The sequence below is a fragment of the Camellia sinensis genome, chromosome 13 (assembly GCF_055761805.1).
Source record: "Camellia sinensis isolate YWXY chromosome 13, ASM5576180v1, whole genome shotgun sequence".
Lineage (NCBI taxonomy): Eukaryota > Viridiplantae > Streptophyta > Magnoliopsida > Ericales > Theaceae > Camellia > Camellia sinensis.
Genome location: NC_138973.1, coordinates 31,557,828 through 31,580,966, shown reverse-complemented (window position 1 = coordinate 31,580,966; position 23,139 = coordinate 31,557,828). Strand labels below are relative to the sequence as shown.

General features: G+C 33.1%; 1 protein-coding gene across 1 annotated transcript; it reads right to left on the bottom strand.

Moving 5' to 3' along the window:
* Positions 1-1,517: 1,517 nt before the first annotated feature.
* Positions 1,518-17,387, bottom strand: LOC114294323 (protein NLP6-like). The gene is made up of 6 exons (XM_082901841.1): positions 17,273-17,387; positions 13,501-13,778; positions 7,993-8,510; positions 3,227-3,274; positions 2,274-3,108; positions 1,518-2,154 (listed from the first exon to the last, which is right to left on the bottom strand). The coding sequence occupies exons 2-6, from the start codon at positions 13,697-13,699 to the stop codon at positions 1,655-1,657; spliced, it is 2,100 nt and encodes a 699-aa protein (XP_082757967.1). The 5' UTR covers positions 13,700-13,778; positions 17,273-17,387; the 3' UTR covers positions 1,518-1,654.
* Between the last annotated feature and the right edge of the window lie 5,752 nt (positions 17,388-23,139).

Sequence of the window (23,139 nt, the reverse complement as noted above, 5' to 3'; positions counted from 1 at the left end):
CATTGTAACAAAATTGAAAGTATATAGGGAATCAAATTGTCCAAATTAAAACTGAGGATCAAAGTAAAATTTCGATCAAATTAAAGGGACCAATGGTGGAATTTACCGAAAAATTAACTTCTATTTCAATTATTTAATTCCTTCCCCGAATTTAAGATTGAACACAACCTTAATGCACAATTGCTGCAAATTCAAAAGAAAATTGTGTGTATTCATGTGAAAATGGGTATCATATTGTTGCACTTATTTTCGTAAATTTCCTATCGACGGGTGGATCAATTGAATGATGACATATGGCAATAAAGTCAAAAGTAAAAGTCTTTCATTTGATCAAAGAGATACAAGGTAGGAAAGAATTGTTTAAGTGCATGAATTGTTAAAAATAGTCATGAAGCAGTTATTAAATAATTGTTGGCTTAGTGAACTAATTTGTGTGAAAATTGGTTTATGAAGGAAAGGTTTTCTTTGTCGATTTAGTGTTCAAAATGATGAGGGGCATGTGGCAGTATGGAGCAAAGTTAGTTCGACAGGAAATATGAAGAATTGTTAAAGTTTGAAGGCTTGGAAATGATGGAGTAGTTGCGGCAGCAGTTAGAGGTTAGTGGCCTGCAGTTTCTAAGGGAAATGGGATAGTTGTAGCAGCAGCAGCAACAACAGTTAGAGGTTAGTGGCCTGCAGTTTCCAAAGGAAATAGGATCATGGTTCAAGGAAAGAGGAGAAAGAAGAACTATAAAGGCTAGAAGTTTGCAGAAAGAAGGGAGATCAACAATCCAACAATAACTTAGTCTTTATTTTAGAAGTAGATTATCCAGTTAGAAGTAGTTTTGTTCTCTGTAATTTGTGACTTGCAGTTCTTGTAAATTTGGATAATTTCATTTGGAGTTATTTTTGTTTATTTGAATACTTTTTCTTTTGATTGTTAATTGTTCCAAAGAAGTCCTTGTACTTTCAAGACATTTAAAACCTTTATACAATCATCTAATTTTCTGTTTAAATTGTTCGTTTAAAATTATTACTTGGTTACTATCCATCTAAGCCCAGCATAATTTTTACTAATACATATATATCAATATCAAGTTAATTAATGTGACAATGCAGCAGAAAAAATGTATAACAAAAAATAAAAAGTTAAACCTAAACTACAGAAAAGAAATGAAATGATCATGAAAATGAGCGTTGGAACTGCTACTGATTTCTCTAAGTCTACCAGTTTTAAGTTCACTCGTAAAATAGAAGGAATGACAAAAGGGCAGAAAGAAATACCATACCATAACCTACGATTTAAGAAAATTTTTATTATTATTGTAAAGGCTTTTAATTACACATTAAGATTTGCGTCATAAAAATCATATGGAAACATAAATTTTATATAATAAAATATGATATAAAAATAATAATAAATATTGTTTGGAAAACGGCTCTCACTAACATGATGCCTAGTCCTAATCAAATATTAAACAGGCATGATGGGTTCCCTAGCCAGTTGGTTTTGTATGAAAAATAATTCATAATATCAATTTATCAAAATAACTCAATCAATTAAGTAAACAACTTGCAATACATAAAATCCATACAAACCTTGAATTTTTTCTTTTTAATGTAAACTAGAGAATTCCACATGCAGCTAAAGTGATAAAGGGATATTTATCAAGAATTAAGGTGGGCAATAATTAGTAATTGACTGAAGCAACATTGTGACTGTATTCCTCCCTTGTGATATTGAATTGCAGATGTAATTTTGCAAGTCCTCATCACAAGCTATTAAAATCCAATCATTGTCCTCATCTTGATACTTGACACGGTAAGTTCCACCCTTCAGGTTCAGCCTCTTTGCCACTTCCTGTTGAAACTTTACCATTCTCGACGACACAGGGAGCTGAAATCTAATAAAATCATCTCCATGTTTTGCCTTTATGGTCACAAAACTTGTGTCTTGCGCTGCTGTAAAATGTGGTTTTGTGCGAGAAGCAGTAGCCATGTCTTGCTTACGAGGTGGATCATAAATTGGAGGCTGACTAGGTTCTCGGATTTGTTCCTGAACAGCACCTTGGACAAGTTTATTGGAAAGCAACTGGTTATCCTTACTTCTCTTGCGAGGTGACCACCAGGTGATATTATATTCCTTGCAAGCACGCTTCACTGTGGATTGGCTAACTGCAAAACAAAAAATTCAAATTCTGATAAGAAAAATACTTTGTTTATTAGTACCAAAAGTATGTGAATTTTCCCAAGGATGTAGCTAGGAACGGTTTATCCCAAGTATGTAAGCTTACCGCCAAGGCTTTGTGCAGCATCATCAAGTTTCATTCCAAAACGTTGCTGGAGATCCTCCAAGCTAATTGGAATTCCAGCTTTTCTTTGTGACCTCTGGGACGAGTTAATTATGCATTGTTGCTGTGAGGAAGTAGCAACAATGTTGTTTTCTTTTGTGTTACTAACAACATTGTTTCCAGTGTCTATAGCATCCACTTCTAGTAAATGTTGATCGGATAAATCTACAAACACCATCTCTTCTCCATTCTCCATCCTATTTGGAGATTTTACAGTTTGGGGTATTTGAAAAGAACAAAGTTTACCGTCCTCTGAAAAATCAAGAACTTCAATAGATAACTCCTCTCCTAGTTCTTCTCCAGAAGTGACCTTAAGACTTCTACATTCCTGCTTCATTGTTGTCAATAATGGAACCAAAGCAATCCTTGGATCCTCACCTTCAGTGTAGTTTGGAGGCAGAAAGAATTCTAGCACGTAAACATTGTCTCCAGTATAACTACTTCGCATGCAAATTGCAAAACCACCCTTAAGTCCATGTTCATGTGCATAGTGTGCCAAAGGGTACTGAGTCATGCTAAATTGAGTAATATCTTTGCAAAAGACCAAATTTTGGGACAAAACTGCTCTCCCAACAACCCCCTGCCCTTTTCGTAGGTGATGTAAAGAACATGCATGTAAGAAATGAAACTTATCTTTCTCTCTATGATAGGCTGTACAATTTCTGAACACAACATTGCAAAGCCTACACAAGACCCAGGTTTGAGCCAAAGGTAGATAATGAGTGCTACACACCACTTCTAGCATCTTCTTGATATCTTTAGGAGTTTCATCATTGTCCTGATAATAGTTTGATCGTATTTTCACAAATAGATATTTGTTAGACCAAAGTCCTTACAATATCTAAACGAACACAACAATACAAGATTTGACATTTGAATTACAGTTTGGCACTTACTTTCTCATAGTACAAATGATCACATTTTGAACTTCCCAGACCTCCGCCCTGCAGGGAACTAAAATGATATAATTGAAGAATCTTGATAGATTTAAAATGAAATAGATTTGCAAGAATCGAATGTTTGACTCGTTTAGTATCATTTATAATTTAACTTTTATTATTTTAGCCTATTACATTATTAGCTTAAAATAGTTAAAATAAAATGTAAATTTGTTTGTTGCAACTTTTGATAATTTGTGAATTTTATCAAGTCAGTCCTACTTTTCCAAAGCATTGTATACCATAAATGAATAAAAAAGCATAGTTGAGGCTATTAACCGACCAACTTAGGTTGCACCAAAGTATTGTATAATTGTCGAAAAACAACACCCTGGCACGGAGCATTTCAATTGGTCCAACACTTTGAGCACAAGTTGGTATTGCCTAGCAACGGAGCTACTAAAAACAATTAGGATAAATTCTATTGACCTCCCTTGAGGTTTGAAAATATAGAACATTACATCTCACAGTTTTTTACTATAATTATACTAATTTCCCTTTCATTAATGGTAAAGTTAACTGAGCCAATGGGTAAGATAAAAATACAAATTTTCCCTTGTGCATCATAATGAAATTATCAATATACCCTTATACAACAGCCATTCTTCTTCTTCTTTGTGTTTTTCAATTCTCTCCATGAACAACAGCTTCCCTTCCTCTGCATTAACAGTAGCGCAACTCGCCACTACCATCGTCACTGTCCAGCTACCCCTTCGACCATCACACATCCCTTCAATTTCCACCTTCCCCTTACCCCCAACCTCATCATCCTCCATCATTGCAGGCCACCAACCACTCTCATCCTCCTCCACCATCACCAACAACTCTCATCATGACCTACCACCATCCACACTGCAAAAGCCACATCCCCCACACCCAAACAAAACATGAATCAAATAAAAAAAAATGGTTGTTCATGGTGGCTCGATCCACGATCAAACCACCAACCACCACGACAAACTGTGAGATTGAGCCACTGCAAAACATTGCAAGATCAAGCCACCGCGATCGAGCCACCAAGATCTTCACCCTCTTCTCTGTGCCCCCCCTCCCCCCCCCCCCTCTCTCTCCACTCTTTTGCTCTATCTCTATTCACTTCTACTTCTCTTTTTGTTTCTACAAAAAATGGCAACTTGGCGTCAAAAGCAATGAAGTGCTATTTGGAGCTTGAACTTTGAGAAATTGCCCCATATAAAGCCTAAATATTATGGAATTATGGCCTTTTAGCCATAGAGAAGGCCAGTCAACAGTCACCAAACATTCTTGCAAGCTTAATAGGCCTATTGGGAAGTCTGCCAAGCCGTATAGAAATCTGGAAGATTCTGCAAGTTAGATGATTTTACATTTGGCCTGAAACATAGCGCAGAAACTGCTTGATATTCGGCCTGGACCATGGTGTAGGAACTCACTGACAAAAGTTCTAGACCATGGTGTAGAAACTCACCCATAAAAGTTCTAGACCTTGGTGCAGAAACTTACAATCGTCCTGAATATGGCGCAGAACTTCACAGACAGGTGGCAGGATGACAATTAGTCTTGGAGTGCTGATCAGACAGGAGGTCATGAAGTTCTAATGATGTGGCAGAAAAAGATTGGTCAAATAACCACATGGCAAGGAATTGATGACATGGCGAACATGTGGCATGACAACGGCGATGTAGGAATAATAGGACCAAGCGATGATGAGTCAGTCATAATTGCATTTAATCTAATTAAATGGATAATGAAAAATATCAGGTCAGCCCAACTGTTCCTAAAAAGTAGGAAGTGGTTGAAGCCCCATGTCCTACAATGTGCTGGAAGTTACTCCATGTTCCTAATTAGTTGCTAAGTCAAAGCCCATGTGGAGATTAATTGAGACTTAGTGGGCCACATGGCAACCATCTGATGAGATATTTTGCATATATATATATATATGTTAGTGGTCAAAGTGGTTGCTAAACTTGGTCTTCATGGCATCAATCATCGGACACTTGGCAAAATTTCAAGCTGCCACGTTCTAGTGGGAGGCCAAATTGCATTATAAAAAGACTCCAAAGCCAACATTTCAAGGGATCCAACACCAAACTCAACCAATAGTCTTTATACACATCTATTTTCCGTAGTATTTTAATAATTTCTAGCAAATTATTTTTCCTTAACCAATTTAATTCATGCAATTAGTTGTTTCCTAAGTTATTTTAATCATATTGTTCTTCATTCCAGTCAATGCAAGATCAATTTTATTTACTTTGCACCTAGTAATGTTTCACCATCACCTGAGAAAATATTAAAGTCCTCTTCATTGAGACAAAATCCGAATTAGTGGTCCATCTTCCTGGCCACACTCAATTTCTAAATTAGAAGTTAGAAATTTGCACATTGGACTAGGTTCAAAAGTCTTGGCATGCCTACGCAACCTGAAGCATCAACACCGCGCGGAAAAGTCGTGTTTTTCCTTTTCAAGTGTAAATACTTTCTCTTCCCCCCTCTTCTCCCTTTTGTGACTTTGCCCACTCTTGCTTCCCTCTCTTTTTTCCCTTTGAGACTTTACCCCCCCTCTCTCTCTTCCCTAATTCTATTTTTGGGATTATATGATATTTGTGGGTTTTAACTTTAGTTGATTAGGGGTAAAATGAATTTTTTAATATAAAAATTGATCAGGTCAGCAATCTCATCTATCGCCCTAATGGAATTATAACAGACAAGGGCCAAGTGTTATGCAATTCAAAAAATGTAGGAGGTCAGTATAATTATGACAAAATTGTGAGGCTTACTGTATTTTCTCTAAATCTCAAGGGAGATGAGTGTAATTTATCCAAACAATTAAGGTCAATGATTTGATATCAGAATAATGTTAGGTGTCCCAGATTGCCTGGAGTTACCCCATCTGTGCTAATTATAAGGCTTAAGTTTCCCTCTCCTTGGTTTTAAGGAGAAGTGTAGGCTGGGCTTTTAATTTAGTATCAGAGCTTGATTGGGCCTGTGACTGGTGTGCCGTTTGTCCAACTACTATATGTTGTGGTCCAGGAGAGTGTCTGTCCCACATTACCTGGAATTGCCCCATTGTGCTGGTTATAAGGCTTGAGTTTCTCTCTCTTTAATACTTGGGTTTTAAAGATAAGTGTGGGCTGGACTTTTCAATTTGTTGGAAATAAGATTATATTGTTAAATATATCAAAAGATATGAAAGATATCAGAATGTATGGAGATCTCATGATTTCTGTTTATCATAATTTTTTGTATCTCTGATTAATTTCAATTTCTTAACTGCAGGGATTTAATTGTATCTCCAACTCTATATATATGGTGTATCATGTAAACAAGAGCATTAAGTTGTTTGAATGAAAGATGTAGCCCCCTAGGACTTTGTGTGTGTGGATGTAGGCCAATATTGGCCGAACCACGTTAAACCTTTGTGTTCTTTTTTTTTTTTTTCTGTATTATCTCTCCATATTCAACCTTATTGCCTTATTACAAAATTCAACTTGGTATCAGAGCCTACTGAAACCTAGTCATGTTTCTCTATGGAGTGCTTTCTCACTCAACATTTTTTGTTATCAAGATGTTTTTAACTTCTTCCTTGAGTTAACCACTAGTTTGCTGATGTGGTAAGCAAACTTTGTGATTTTTAATTGTTTCGGAGCTGCCAGTGTGTTTGGTAACATTATTCTATGATACACCTAGTTTTCCAACTACTTCTCTACCCTTTTAGGGTTCCTCTGCTGATGTGATAAGCACATATTTGGTTTTTTTTTGTTTTTGGATTACCGGTGTGTTCAATAGCATTCTTTATGGGATGCCTTTTTTTCAGCCTTTCTATTTGTAGTGATTTGCCATTGCTTCGGCCTTGTTACTTTCACTTTATCGGTTGGTTTCTCTTGTTGCCATCATGATTGATTCCGTGCACGTTTCTATATTGCAAGATGTTGATTCCTTACCTATGTTCTTTGAATTTGTCATTGAAGGGAGTTATTACAATTGTTATTGTCTTTCAACAACTTCATTGTAGTTTTATTTGTAATGATCATCCTATTTTCGAATTCAAGTTGGACAGTTCACTTCAACGATTTTGTGTTCCAACTTGGGGGAGACTGTTGGAAATAAGATTATATTGTTAAAAATATCAGAAGATATGAAAAATATCAAAATATAAGAAGATCCCATGATTTTTGCTTATCATGATTTTTTGTATCTTTGATTTATTTCAATTTCTTAACTGAAGAGATTTAATTGTATTTCCAACTCTCTATATATATGGTGTATCATGTAAACACGAGCATTAAGTTGTATGAATGAAAGATGTAGCCCCCTAGGGCTTTATGTGTGTAGATATAAACCGATATTGACTGAACCATGTTAAACCTTTCTGTTCTTTCTTTTCTCTTTTTTGTCTCTATTATCTCTCCATATTCAACCTTATTACCTCAATACAAATTCAACTAAGGCTCAATAGAAGCAAGAATTGTTGCGAACTCCATGTTATACGATTCACACAACGAAATTAATGGAAGGGCAAGATTATCGAACCATTAAAAGGATTGGCCAGTAAAATGGAACCAACAACTAAAATAATTTGAGGTTCGCAAAAAATAAATAAATAAATAAACAAATAAAAAGAAGAAACCATTAACAATAACTGGATAGGCATAAAAAAATGGAATAAACAAAGTAAGAAATAGAAGAAAAGAAAGAGATCATTAAAATGGAACTGATTATTCCAAATAGGGAGTTAGGGGACAAACCTTAACATAGACCGAAAGTTTCACAAGATACAAGAAGTTTGATACTCCAATCGTCGTCACTATCTCAAGTACACCAACACAGTCTTGCCTAGAAGGTTCAAACAATGGTATAACCTGAGATCCCCAAATATTGCAAGCGATAGCATGATCACGCCGTGGATACTCTTTGCAGGAGTAATACCGCACATTTGGAGTAGACTCCTGCTGTTGATGTCGGAACACACGGTTCAGGAGGCCAAGATCTTCCTCACTCTCTCCATCCACATAACATTCATAATCCAAAGACATCAACCTATACAAACAAAGTCCTTCATCCATGTTGGAAAGACTAAAAGGTTGGTGTCGAATTGTAAGTAAACGCTTGCCCCCAATTTCTATGAATTTCCAAAACTGAACAAGAACTTGGGCATCCGACTTTAATATTATCTCTCGAAAGAGATTTTTTAATGCCTCTATAAACTGTGGATAAGCAGCAATGAAGGTTTCATCGATTATATCTGTATGATTTTGCAAATTTCCTAGCCAAAAAAACAATACAAGCCTAAGTAAGAATAATGTACCACAAGAAAAGAAAATGGTATCTAAATCTAAATATATATAAATTTTGTTAAAATAAAAAAGAAAATGCTATGTGTTGGTCTTTGAGTTTTCACCATGCTTCACCCGTATTCAACGTATGCAAGTATTTGCATTTATGATTCACTATTTATGTAATTACTTTACAATCATTTACTTTGCGGGAAGGGTTTGGGTGTGCAAGGTGCATACCAGATGCACGAGTAAGTTCTCACAAATATACATAAGTTATCTCACAAAATCGCGTAAGTTCTTACAAATATACGTCAATTGTGATTTCTCAATTTTTTATGAGTTAATTTACGTATGTTTGTGAAAATTTACGCAAGTGTATATGGTATATGATATGCACTTGCATATTTAAAAATTGCCCTTTGCTTCATTATAAACCTTGAAGATAATAAACAAAATATATTATACTTATTTTAATATTAAAATACACAAACTCCGACACTATGTATCATCTCACTTATTTTGTTTTGTGTCACCCATTTTGTACAATTTTTTTTTTCTTTTTTTTTGGGTGAGGTATTATCAGCCTGTGGATAGTAATGATTAATTAAAAAAATAATAATAATATAATAAGTGCCCCTATGCATTATTTAATGTTGATATAACATGTACATGACATTATATAATACAAGTAAAAACGTTGTAGGGTCTTTGTGATTCAAAGTCTCAAAGCTTTTTTCTTGATTTTTAAAATTTTAAAAAATATAAAAGTACATATGTCAAAAAATTATAATATTAAAATACACAAACTCCGACACCACGTACCATCTCACTTGTTTTGTTTTGTGTCACCCATTTTGTACAAGTTTTTTTTTTTTTTGGGTGAGGTATTATCAGCCTGTGGATAGTCATGATTAATTTTTTTTTTTTTAAATAACAAAAACAAATAATATAATAAGTGCCCCTATGCATTGTTTAATGTTGATATAACGTGTACATGACATTATATAATATAAGCAAAAACGTTGTAGGGCCTTTGTGATTCAAAGTCTCAAAGCTTTTTCTCAATTTTTAAAATTTAAAAGATACGAAAGTACATATGTGAAAAAATTATGGGGTTTTTAGTTTAAGATCCTTGATATTAAGACTAGTGGTTCACACACGCGATGTGTGTGCAAGTTAAATAAATAAAAATATGTAACATATATTGGTTGTAGTCTCAAGTGATAAGGAATCTTTCTTATCAAATTTGTGGTATTGAGTTCAAGTCTTGGCCCATTCTCTTCTCTAGCTTTTTTTTTTTTTTTGATAGATCATTGAACACTTGGCATGAAGAGAGACAAAGCTTCAAGAAACCAATCTGAGTGCTCAAATATACAATAGTATAGATTTTATAAGATAAAGGACATGCAATATTTTTATAGTAATTGGGCTCCCTCAACATTTTCACAAAGAAATTTCAGCACAGAGTAATTTATCATTCAATGAATGATTGACAAATGATCACTGATATTAATCTAATCCAATTATAACCTTTGTTACTTTGTAGTTGTACAAAAGCAAATCATTTAAAATTGTACTTACTCTTTCTATTTCTATCCATCGTGTAGATTCCTCTTATATTATTCCAGTAAAAGTAAATATATAAATGGCATAATCATGGATAGGGAACTATATTAGCGACCTACCTAATTTATTGTAGAAATTTTTAGGATCAATGATTGGACCATGCAAACTATAAATACTTTTTCTTGGATAAAGGAACAAATTACTTGATCCATTTTCGTATCGCTCATGATATATATTATAACTCGGACATCCATTTCAAGTTCACATCTCATTTTTGCATAGTAGGGTTATGAAAATCCATGAGAAGCGACTAGGCGTATTGTATGTGCCAATTGCCATTTAGCTAATAAGCCCATGGATATTGAGGTTCCACAAGTGGTACTTCCTGATACTGTATTTGAAGTAGTTGTTCGAATTCCTATGATATGCAATTGAACCAAGTTCTTGCTAATGGTAAAAAGGGGGCTTTGAATGTGGGGGCTGTTCTTATTTTATCGGAGGGTTTTGAATTAGCCCCTTCTAATCATATTTCTCCCGAAATGAAAGAAAAGATAGGCAATCTGTCTTTTCAGAGTTATCGCCCAAATAAAAAAAATATTCTTGTGATATATTGGTCATGTTCTTGGTCAGAAATATAGTGAAATCACCTTTCCCATTCTTTCCCCGGACCTTGCTACTAAGAAAGATGTTCACTTCTTAAAATATCCTATATGTGTAGGCGGAAACAAAGGAAGGGGTCAAATTTATTCCGTCAGGAACAAGAGTAGCAATACAGTTTATAATGCTACAACAACAGGTATAGTAAGCAAAATCATACGAAAAGAAAAGGGGGGGATACAAAATAACCATAGCAAATGCATTAGATGGACATCAAGTGGTTGATATTATCTCTCCAACTTCTTGTTTCAGAAGGTGAATCCATCAAATTTGTTCAACCATTAACGAGTAATCCTAATGTGGGCGGATTTGGTCAGGGAGATGCAGAAATAGTACTTCAAGATCCATTACGTGTTCAAGGCCTTTTGTTTTGAAATATTTTTCTATGGAAATCAAGTAAAACTTTTTTACATTTCAAAATACCAAAATTCATGTCATTATTAATTTATTGATCAATAAGGTAATATATTCCCTAAAATCATAAACTTTTTTTAAAAAATAATTTTTTAAAATTTATAGTATGAAGATACACATGTTATAAAATAATAAAATTAATAAATAATAGATTTTATTAATCATGATATTCTTTTTAAAATTTATTCACATGTCTACTGTCTATTTAACAAAATGTTATGGGTTCTTTAATTATATTATCAGTTCTTCCTTATTTATTATTGTTATTTTTCATTTAATTCAAAAAATTTGTTGATCAATATGGTAAGTTTTTAAATTTTTCTTGATATGATCCTAAATCTTTAATGAGTAATAATCTGACATTAATTTCTATTATAGAAAGCATACATATGTAGCAATTATCACTTTGTTTTTTATAGACAAATTAAACTATGAAAAATGCTAGAGATCCCAAAAATTTTATCAAATGTCTCGTATGTGTGTGGGTCCCACACCCATGTGAGACATTTGGTAGAAATTTTGATAGAATTTTTGGGATCTCTAGCATTACTCCTATACTTATTGTTTGTGAGAGATAATTTTTTCAAATCTATTATTATCTATATATTAACACAAAATGACTTTCTACCTAAAATGTTTTAAGAGCTTCAAAATATTAACTTAAATTTATAAAACTTAATAAATACATGTTCATAAAATTATTAACCCATCCAACCTATCTAATTTGAAGTTTAAAAAAAATTAGATGAAAAGTTCATATTTTAGCCAAATCTAATTTAAACAATAACTAATAGATTTTGAAGTTCAAATTTAAAGTTGAAGAAGAATATGAAAAAAATTATTTTTCGTATAAATATTCTATGACATAAATAAAATTTCCATAAGAAACACAATCTATAAAGAATTTCTGCATAGTAACATATATCTCTTCTTGCTTAAGGTTTAGTTATTTAAATTTGCAATCTTCAAAAGGAAAGTTCAAAATAAAATGTTCATAATTTTTTATGATCACATTTGACATAGTGCTTTACATGACACAAATCATATATATCATGTGGGGCCTATCAAATGATGTGGTTAGAGCTTGTTTGGCAGGAACTAAAAAAGTGCACTTATTTATTATTTTATCTTTTTTGAGTCACATCAACTCTCTACTTTTGTGCACATCTTTTCGTAAAAAATCAAAAAATGTACTTATGATATCTAAATATGTTAACTCTAACATAACTCAATTTAAAAATCTATAAAAGATACATAATTTAAAGTGAGTTATGCATAACTATGAGTAAAAATATAAGTACTTAGGGGTTGTTTAAGATGAACTAAATAAGTACACTTTTTATCTTTTACGAAAAGATGTGCAGAAAAGTAGAGAGGTGATGTGATGGAAAAAAAATAAAAAGATAAAAAGATGGATTATTTTGGGTATGCCAAACTTGGCCTTAATCTATTACATAGCATTCTAACCCACACTCATGTGAGAGTGTGTGTAAAATTGTGTAAATTAGATATTTTCATCCTCAAATTTTAACTGTGAATCAAATGAGATGTCCAATCCCAGCAATTTGATTAAATAATTATAAAAACTTGCTAAACTTTTTATCCACGGGCTAGGCATTGACTAATAAAATGTTCTAAGATAGTTCGTGGTCAGGATCTAAGCCAAATATATTGATATGTAGATTAGCCAAATTCAATATTTTATTTACAAATACAAGTGAGCTTAATGCTGTTTTTGGTTGGAGGATTTGGGGAGCGATTTGGAGAGGGGTAGGAAAAATGTGTGTGAAACTATGTAAAATATAAGCATAATTTATTCACATTTCACGTATCTTTTCCATTTCTCTTTCCAAATCTCTCCCCAAATCCCCCAACCAAACACAAACCAAACACAGCATAAGGGTTTAGCAAAATGGTGGCAACAAAGCAACGACCAGTGAAAGAGAAGTTAAAATGCCTAGCAAGAGAAAGGGTTAAAGGATGATTGGGGTCGTGAAAGTCGCGAAGGAGGGTAGGAGGGGAGAACAAGAAAAAGGCCTAATGTGGTCTGCCAAAGAAAAAGGCCTCTGTGAGACTGTGTTTGTTTGGGGAAGGATTTGGAAAAGAAAAGAAAAAAATAGGTAAAATGTATCTTCACATATTTTTTCCTTTCTTTTTTCCAACTCGCTCCCTGAATCCCCCACCCAAACCCGGAGTGAAAAAGTCAAAGGGTTATTTACACTGGTTAAATAGAGAATAATTGACCCAGCAAAAAAAAAGAAAAAAAAAAGAGAATAATCAGAGTGAAAGCGAACCAGTAAGTAATAGGAACATACGATACAAGATGAAAGAGAAACTAACCGGAGAAGGGAGGCGGAGGAGGGGGACGTTCGCGTAGGCCGTCTTCTCCACTTGAAAAAATCCAGCCCCAGTTACAGTCTCCGATCTCGCAGAGCAGTTGGTGGTTCTTCACATATGATTTGAAATCGGAAGGAAAGTCACGGATCATATCATCATTCGTAAGATTTTCTGTCCGGAGGAAATGCTCATTCTCGGCCATCGATCATCTACGCCCCTCTCTCTCTGTGTCAATGTACCCAACACCAGCGGCAAAGTGTTCTTTTTATACTGCTAGTTGCCTAATTAAAAAAATATAATATAATATAATAATAATAGTAAAATAATAAAATTAAAAGAGCAAGTGGAACGAAGGAACTGAGCAAAATAGTCAAGTGATTCAAGAGGTTCACCTAGTTCAAGTTTCAGAGAATAGTGATAAAATAATAAAATTAAAAGAGCAGGTGGAACGAAGGAACTGAGCAAAATAGTCAAGTGATTCAAGAGGTTCACGTAGTTCAAGTTTGAGAGAACGAAAAAAATGGTTCGTGTGCTCAAAACGTAAATAGAAAAAACAAATAAAAGGGAAATTCTATTCAATCATACTAGCATATCATTTATGTTATGCACGGGATTAAATTTAAAAAAATTATTTATAATTATGTCAAACATATTTTTAAATTATTAACATAAAATATATATAATTTTAAAAGAATATGTTGACATTACATAATTAAAATAATAAAAATAAGAATTTATTATATTTGTTCGGAATTCACTGAATAAATAAAATAAAGTAAATTAAAATCTAAATTGTTGTGGGTCTTCTATCAGCATTTCTGCATTGTCAACATGATAGTTAGTATTATAATTGATGAATAACACATATATTATGTATTTGTAAAATGTTATACTTACATATTTTTTTTTTACCTTTTAAAAGGTATAGACATTCTTCAAACCAATCTATATTTAAAATAAAGTTTACGCACGGTGCACAATTTAGTTGACTTTGCATTGTTGATACAGGTATGATGAATGTATAAGCATGATCTTGGTATGACGCAATATAATCTTTAATTATTCTAACTCCATTATCCTGTAAAATTTTGGAATTATAACATTGTGTTTGAAAATGTAGGAATAAGTTATTTATAATAAATTATATAGTTTCGCACCTTTGATCTCATATTCTTTAAATATGATGGTTGACAACGCAAGATAAATTCTGCCCGTTTATCTTGAACAATGAGATTTATTGAACCAGTATTATATTTGACCACGATATTAACATTGTATCTAATAAAAAATAAAAAACTACTTGTTAAAAGAAAATATTGTATTTAATAAAAAAATTAAAACACTAGTTAGGTTTGAATTATTATTGTACATAGTAATTATTTACCTAAAGAAAATTACTTCGTTATAATATCAATATCATCATGCATGCAATGATGACAAACAATGTGACCATAATGATATTTAACTTTTTGATAGCAACTTTTGCACAAATCAATCCAAAAGTTGTCAACATCAATTTGTTCGATGTACTCAAGTATTCAAAAATATGAAACCTACAAAATATTTGAAAAACAAAAGTTAATATCTCTTTATAAACGAATATATATACTTAGGGCTGCTGGGTAATAATGGGTAACAGGGTTTATTTAGGGTAATAAGGAAATGGTTTATTTAGGGTAATATAATTTTTTTTTAATCAAAAAAATTAAGAAATTAGGATTGGAATAATGAAGCTCCCACAAGGTTTGTGGGTTAAAAAGGCATTTTCACTTATATAAAAAGATTTTTTTTTTTAATCAAAAAGCATAGCGAGTTAAAAACCCAATCACAAATTAAGCACAACAATTTTTTTTTTTTTTGAAAAATAAAGTGAGTTAAAAAACTCAATTAGAAAAAATAATCTAATCATTACCATCAATATCCAATCATTATCAATAATTAATTTTTTATGTGAACCTAATGAATATAATCATTCTTAATCAATTTTAAAATATAATCACTATGTTAAAAAATAAATTGTAACGCCCTAACTTTTGGGCTGTTAAATACGTACAATAATACAACATAAGTAGGATAGATAATCAAAACATCTTAATATACATATATAACCAAAGTTAATATCACAGGTAATTCGTTTATGTTCCATTACAAGATTACCAAAACATTGCCAAACCAAAAGTCAAAAGAAAAAAAAAAAAAAAAAACTAGTCTAAGTCTTCAAATGAACCACAGCTCCAACACTTCATCTTATTTTCCTTCAAAATAACCTTCACCATTGTAAACTGCTTCATCACCTGGCATGACACGCCATGAGCTTGGAATGCCCAGTAAAAACACACACACCCCTATATCTTCTATCAACCAATCAACCATACACAGAACAAATTGGGTAACATAACTTACAATATTACAACAAGGTTCTATGAATTAGTAGTTAGACTAGACAAGTAGAATACCCCAAAGAGATCCTTCTACCTAACCACAAGGATTGAATACCGGACTATTCAGAACTCCCTCTTTTGCTGCTTTGCAGACCTTACCATATATGCCCACCTCCCGGTTATTTACCGGTCAATGACATTGATGGACCTCAAAAGGGACGGCCAAATAAGTGGGCTCGCTTACACCCAAATCATGCCTAGGGCTCGCTTACACCCTGCACATACCATACCGAATCGTGTCTAGGGCTCGTTTACACCCTGCACATACCATACCAAAGGGCTCACTTACACCCTGAAACCACCGTATAGAGTCTGAATACTTTCGTGTCAACCTAGGGCCTCGCTTAGACCACTTGCGCAAGACTTAACTCAGTTGGTTTTAATCCCATTCACATGTATATTACATAAATCATTATGAAGCATAGGAGTGAATGTCACCCATTACCAACCCGTTTCTATTTCCCATTTATTAGATCTATTGCCAAGCAAGTTAGTCACATTCGGTAATTCGGTAATATAAAAGAGCATGAGACAAACATAAGAAATGAAATATAGCCCATGATAATCACACATAGGTATGGTAAGGTAAGCAAATAACATTAGGCATGATTTAAAATACTTAGAGACAAACAACACAACAAAACACCATTTCCAGCACTATTCGGTTCTGCAGGGCTAACAAGAGTGCTTTGGGAAAAATATTTCTAGGTCAAATTAGGAGCTTAAATTGCATAGAAATAATAATTAACCTGTCTAGTTTCAATTCCAATTCATAGAGTGTCAATAGCACCTCCAGAAATTCATCTACAAACTATATTCGAAAACCTATCCAGATTTGTCACCCGTTGAGAAAACTAGCTTTCCTCTCAATCTATCCAATGATTTTCACCCAAATAAATTCCATTGAAAAGAGGACTCAAAATCAAAAATTTGTATAAAAGAACCAACCTGAGATGATTTTTCTGGAATTTTATAAAATTGCAAGAAGTGGACTGTTTTTCAGAGACTCAGGACCAGATTTTTAAACAAAGTATCCAAGCCCTAAAAACACACAATTAGGGGCTAATAAAATTACCACAAGCTCTAAACACACCAAATAGCCTACATTAAAATCAGATTGAAGAAATAAATAAATTTGATATTTCTTTTAAATTAGAGAAGTTACAGTAGTGCCTAATTTTACAAATTTGTAAGGCAAAGTCACTAAATCAAACCCACACTCTTATATACACCAAAAACCGTATTTCCTATTAATATGCAACACAAGAGGGCATCTAACAATAGGATGGGATGGTGAAAGAATTGGAGAAGACAAGGGGAAGAAGTGTTCTTACCTTGACTCAAGAAGGCACCCTTTTTCTTCCTTTTCTTTTTTTCTTCTTCTCTACTTCTCCCCAATCACACTCTCCTTCTCTCACCCTCTCCTTGGCTGTTGACATGTGTGTATGTGTGGAATTGAGACAAGACTCTCAATTTATAGAAAATAAGCTTGGGTCCTAACTTAATGACTAAGGAAGGCCTAAATATCTAGATATTTTTTTATTTTGTTTTTCAACCAATTTTCTACCAAAATATTATTTATCACACCTATGTACATATTCAAATAAACAATAATATTCTATTCAAATAAATAATAAATATTCAAATAAATAATAAATGAAAGAACAACAAAAACAAAAATAGAAATAAAAATAAAATGTATGAATTAATTTATAAACTAGGAGGTAAATAAATAAAAATCAAGTTTTAGGATATTTCCAATTATAAAGTGGTGTTTTGGGATTTAATTATAATACAAAATAAAATATAGAAAATTTATTCTTTATTGGACCATTTTGTAAAATTTTATGAAATTTGGGACTAAAATGCAATTAACCTAAGGCTTAGGATTTCAAGTGTAACTACCAAAAAAATAGGGTCGCTACATAAATGATTACTTACAAAGCTAATATCCAAAACCTAATGAATACAATCATTCTTAATCAATTTAAAAATATAATGACTATTTTAAAAAATAAATTATTTACTCATAAAGCTAATATCTAATCATCATCAATAATTAATATTTTATGTGAACTTAATGAATACAATTATTCTTAATCAATTTTAAAATATAATCACTATATTAAAAAATAAAGGCTGTGTTTGGAGAAGCTCTCCAACACATTTCCACCCCTTATTTTGAGTGTATTGTTTGTTTAGAATTTTCAAAAATTAATTTCACATCAACTTTTGAAAACTCTTTTCAAGGTGGGAAATTTGGGCTAACCGGACGTTTGGCCGGTTGACCGGAACAATATATATATATATATTTTTTACAATTGGCACCTGTTATGTTGTATATTTTAACTAAAAAAATTTGGGATTTTTTAAATTTTTTTTTATGAACTTGGAATAGAATTTTGAGTTGTGTGTTTGGTTATGAGTTATAAGTTTTTGTAGCAAATATCATGGCCTTGTTTGGTTTGTTTTTCAGAAAAATTTTTGGGAAACATTCTATACAAACAAATTTTCAAGAGTAATCAAACCAAACTAATTTTTCCAAAAAAAATCTCAATTTTTTTTTTGCTTACCTACTTTCCAAAATCACTCTCTCTCTCTCTCTCATACACATCAAATCAATGACTTTTTTTAAAACTCTCTTTTCAAAATAATTTTCCAAAACCATTTCTGAAAAAAGGCAAACCAAACAAGTTTTCATTCTTTTTATCTCAAAAACTACTCCACAAACACAAACCAAACACATCCCATATGTCACATAAAAAATTTCCCGCTCAATTTAAAACTCTTTTCCAAACTCATTCACCAAACAAATTTCCACACTCAAATCATAATTCCAAAACTCACAAACTCAAAATGCAACTCTATTCTCAAATCATATTTAGAAAACTCTACCAAATGCTATCAAATGTTTTACTCACAAAGCTGCTGCCATTGATAGGAAGGCTTTTCTTTAGGGTTGCTGGGTAATAATTGGTAATAGGGTTTATTTAGGGTAATACGGAAATGGTTTATTTAGAGTAATACAAAAGTTTTTTTTTTTAATCAGAAAATTAAGAAATTAGGATTGGAATAATGGAGCTCCCACAGGATTTGTGGGTTAAAATATAGCGATCCCGATTTTACCTTCATTGTTTAATTGTAATATATGTCAACTTTTCAAAGATTTTGCATGATTATACTAGATTCATCTCATTAGTAAGATACATGTACATCAATTAGATGGTGACTAATCATTGATACCTATTTATACAATGTATAGAAGACTAATGCTAATACATTGAATGTGATGGATTTATTATGAATGAATCTTAGAGATGCATTATGTTTCTATTATGAATATGTAAGATACATTAATCTATCTAATGAATTCATTAATATAGAAGATGCATTATGTATCATGAATGTATGAGATACATTAATCAATTTAATGAAGTTCATTGAATGAATAACTTGAGAGTTTCTCTCTATAGACTACATCTTCTCTCTATAAATACATCTAGTTCTAGTGATCTTCTACCCTAGTTCCTTTGTATTGAGTGTGGAGCATCCCTTGATCTTCATTTTAATCTGAAAGTTTGGCGATTTGGAGCACTTTGGTTTTTGGCCTTCATCTTCTCCATTTGAGGTAGGGATTTCTTTGTTCTTTTTCAATACTCCGTCTATAGATAGACATGTGGTAATTTTGTATTGCATGAAAATCATATCCGTGTTGGATTTGTTTTAAAATCATGAGGGGAACCTAGGGTTGGTTGTTTGAGAATGGTTTTGTTATCATTGACTGTGGTTTGGACTAATTAGAGAATAAAATTAGCATGATATTATTGAAAGAAGCGAAAGCCCTAAATTATATTTTGATTTGGTAAAATAAAAAGGGTTTATGGTTGAACAATGTTGGTAAATTTCTATTGTTAATATGAGTTGTGTAGAAGGTGTTATCAGTTAAAGGATTAATTATGGTATTGGAGTTATTTTGAAAAGAACGTAATGAATCAAGTTGGGTTATGGCTTATTATCCATGGAAATGATTTTGTAAAATGAAGAGAATGTAATTGGTTTTGTAAAAAGGAAAAAGTGTTTTTGGAATAAGTGATGGAACATGTTGACTTGAAAAATTATGAAAGTTGATCTTGAAAATGGTAAATGAAATGTTAACTCTATGTGAGTCTCAGAAAATAAATTTGAGAATTGAACTATTGTATCATGAGTGTTGAATACACACATTTGGGGGTTTTATCTTTACCTATCATACTAGTGTCGTTGTTGGGTTTAAGGATTGCTTGAGAGTTGAGTCTCTTTTATTAGGTGTACTGAATACATGCATCTAGAGGTTTTGTCCTTGGTCATCGGTGGAGGATGACATTGGTGTGTTGAATTGTGATGTATGCGTTACACTTGTGTTGGTTAAACATTATTGAATAGTTTATGTGTATGTATTACACTTGTTATTGATGCTTTGTTGTATTGAGGAATTTGTATATGATAATTGTTTATATACATTGTGTTGTGTGGGAGGAGATAGGGGATGTACTCCACGGTTTAGGGGAAGATAGGGGATGGACCTCTAAACCGGAAACTGTTTGATATTGATACAGCACTAAAATGTGTATCATTTGTGAAGTATAGAAGTGTTTTTGGTTGATATTGATACAACACTAAAATGTGTATCATTTGTGAAGTATGGAAGTGTTTTTATCTGAGATTGATACAGTACTAAAATGTGTATCTATTATGAGGTATGAAATGTTTAAAATGAGTTATTATCTCGCTTATCGCTTGGCGTATCCTTAGCTTACTGTGCATATAGCCGGTAGAGCAGAGTTGTAATTGTTATCGTCAGTGTATCTAAGTATGTTATGGGTTGCGATGGTTACAGTTTTGAAAGGCCGAGCTGCCTCATTTGTGGATTATATACATGTTGATGATTTGTTATTTCCCTTTTATTTAAGGCATGCATGTATTGATATAAATGTATTGGGAACAAACCAAAATGCCATTTTAAGATTTTGGAAAGTGTGAAGGAAAATGGGGTATTTGTGAACATGTTTTCAAAAAAGGTCATTTTGTTGTAAGTACGGAAAATGGGGGAAGAGTAATGGGCTTGGTGAAATTGTTTTCTAGAACTGTTATTGTCATGAAAGTTTGTGGAAATGGGTAATGAAAAGGAAATAAAGATGAACCGCTTATAGCGTCTAATGAAATGGCTGTTTTCGAAAAAAGTTCATACTTATGTATATTTTGTATAAACTGCCACATTACTATTCTAGTATGAGAATGAACATTCATGATCATAGCTATCTGTAAGTTGTTATTGTTGGAGATCATGTTGAGATCCCTACTGGACTATATGTTCATCCCACGTTGTTGAATCTTTTTCAGGTGATAGCCAGGATGTTCTACAAGGTTTTGGATCTTCTTATTTGTTGGCCACGGGGCCTCTTTTGTGTTGGCGGAATGCCATTTATGTAAAAAGGGTTATACCCTTCTTCTTGACTTTAATGATGTAAGCCCAAGGGCAATTTATTTAGTGTACTCATGTTGTATTTACTTGCATACGAATGAGAGCAATATTATTCACTTCTACAAGTTGAATATACGAGTTTATTTCCGCATGTTATCTCTGAAATGGAATTAAGTAAATGAAATTGGTAATATTTCGAGTAATAAAAAGTGGGGCGTGACATAAAAAGACCCTTTCCTTTATATAATAAGATGTATTCTTAGTTATGATTTTCGTATTTTTAATTATGACATATTATGTTATTAGTTATGACACATTATGATATTAATTATAACATTATTTTGATTATGATCTTAAAGTTATTTAATTATAGCTAAAATGATATTTTGTTATAACTCAATATTTTTTAATTATAGTTCTTGTACTATTGAGTTATGGGATCACCTATTCCAGTTCCATGTCTCATTTTCCTGTCCTAGTGTTTCTCTACTACCACGTGTCCAACACCAAACATTCAATTTAACTCCTTTAACTCTTCGTAAGAAAATCCACAGAGCACCATTGTCAATTTCCTCTGTTCCTCTGTTCCTTTTTCCTCTTTTTTTCTTCTTCTATATTCGTCCGCCCAACCCATTATCCATAAACATTGATTGACTTATTTCACCTTTAGAGCTGACGACTTCCACTTGGAATTGAAAGGATTTTGTTTAAGATCTTACCCCTCCAAAAGGCTTCCCACATCAGAAAGACTACAAGAACATTGTTTCAATCTATCCATTTTGCCCTAACAGTAAGCAAGACTGGACTAACCAGCTCTACTCACTTGCTTCCAACAGTCAAGCTATTCTATCGGGTCTTCCTCACTATTTTTTAATAAAGTAAAAATAAACTTAAAGCAAGCAATAAATGAGAATGAAATAGTCGGATTTACAGAAAACTGCTTACTTCAAGCGCAACACTCAACCTTCCCGCCTTTTAGAGGAGGTGATGCACCAATCATTTGTTATCCTAACACATTTGATTGATGTATTCAGGAGTCCTAACACCCTGCTCTTCACTAACTGAGAGCAAATCGCAGTCGACAAGATAGCTGGTAAAGGGAGAGTCTGTAAATTGCCTGTACGTCTTTCCCGAGAACGAATTGGTCTATCACCCAAAAAGCCATGGAGAACGAAGGCACGCTCATGACGGAACAAACATCTGACACAGCCGCCGAGATAGCCATGCTCAAACAGAAGTTGAAAGAGATGACAGTCCTCTATCAACGTTCGGTGGCTAACCAAAAGCAACCGCTGCTCCCAGCCTCGGAGGTAGCGCCCTCTTTCGTTCCACTGCCCTTTTCAGCATTCACCTTTGGGGCAGAATCTAGTAATACAACGGCCGATTTTGGACCTCCAGCACAGGATCCATTACAAGCCTTTTTGCCTTCTGCTCCTCAAGTCCACTTTGCACTACAAGCTGTACAACTACCTCAAGGGTCGGAAATGTTACAAGTCCCACCCCCCTCAATTCTACCACCAACATACCCTCAGATTTTTGGTCAGGTTGAGTCTAAGACAGAAGGTTTCTTACGCCCGCCAAGGGGCATCTCCAAATGACAAGAACGACGACCTAGCCCAGAAAGTGCATGCCATACAGAGCGCTATCCAATCCATGTAAGGGCTTTCCATGTACGGGAGCATCGATTTCAGGCAATTATGCTTTTCCCGGATCATCCACTTCCTCCAAAGTTCATGGTAC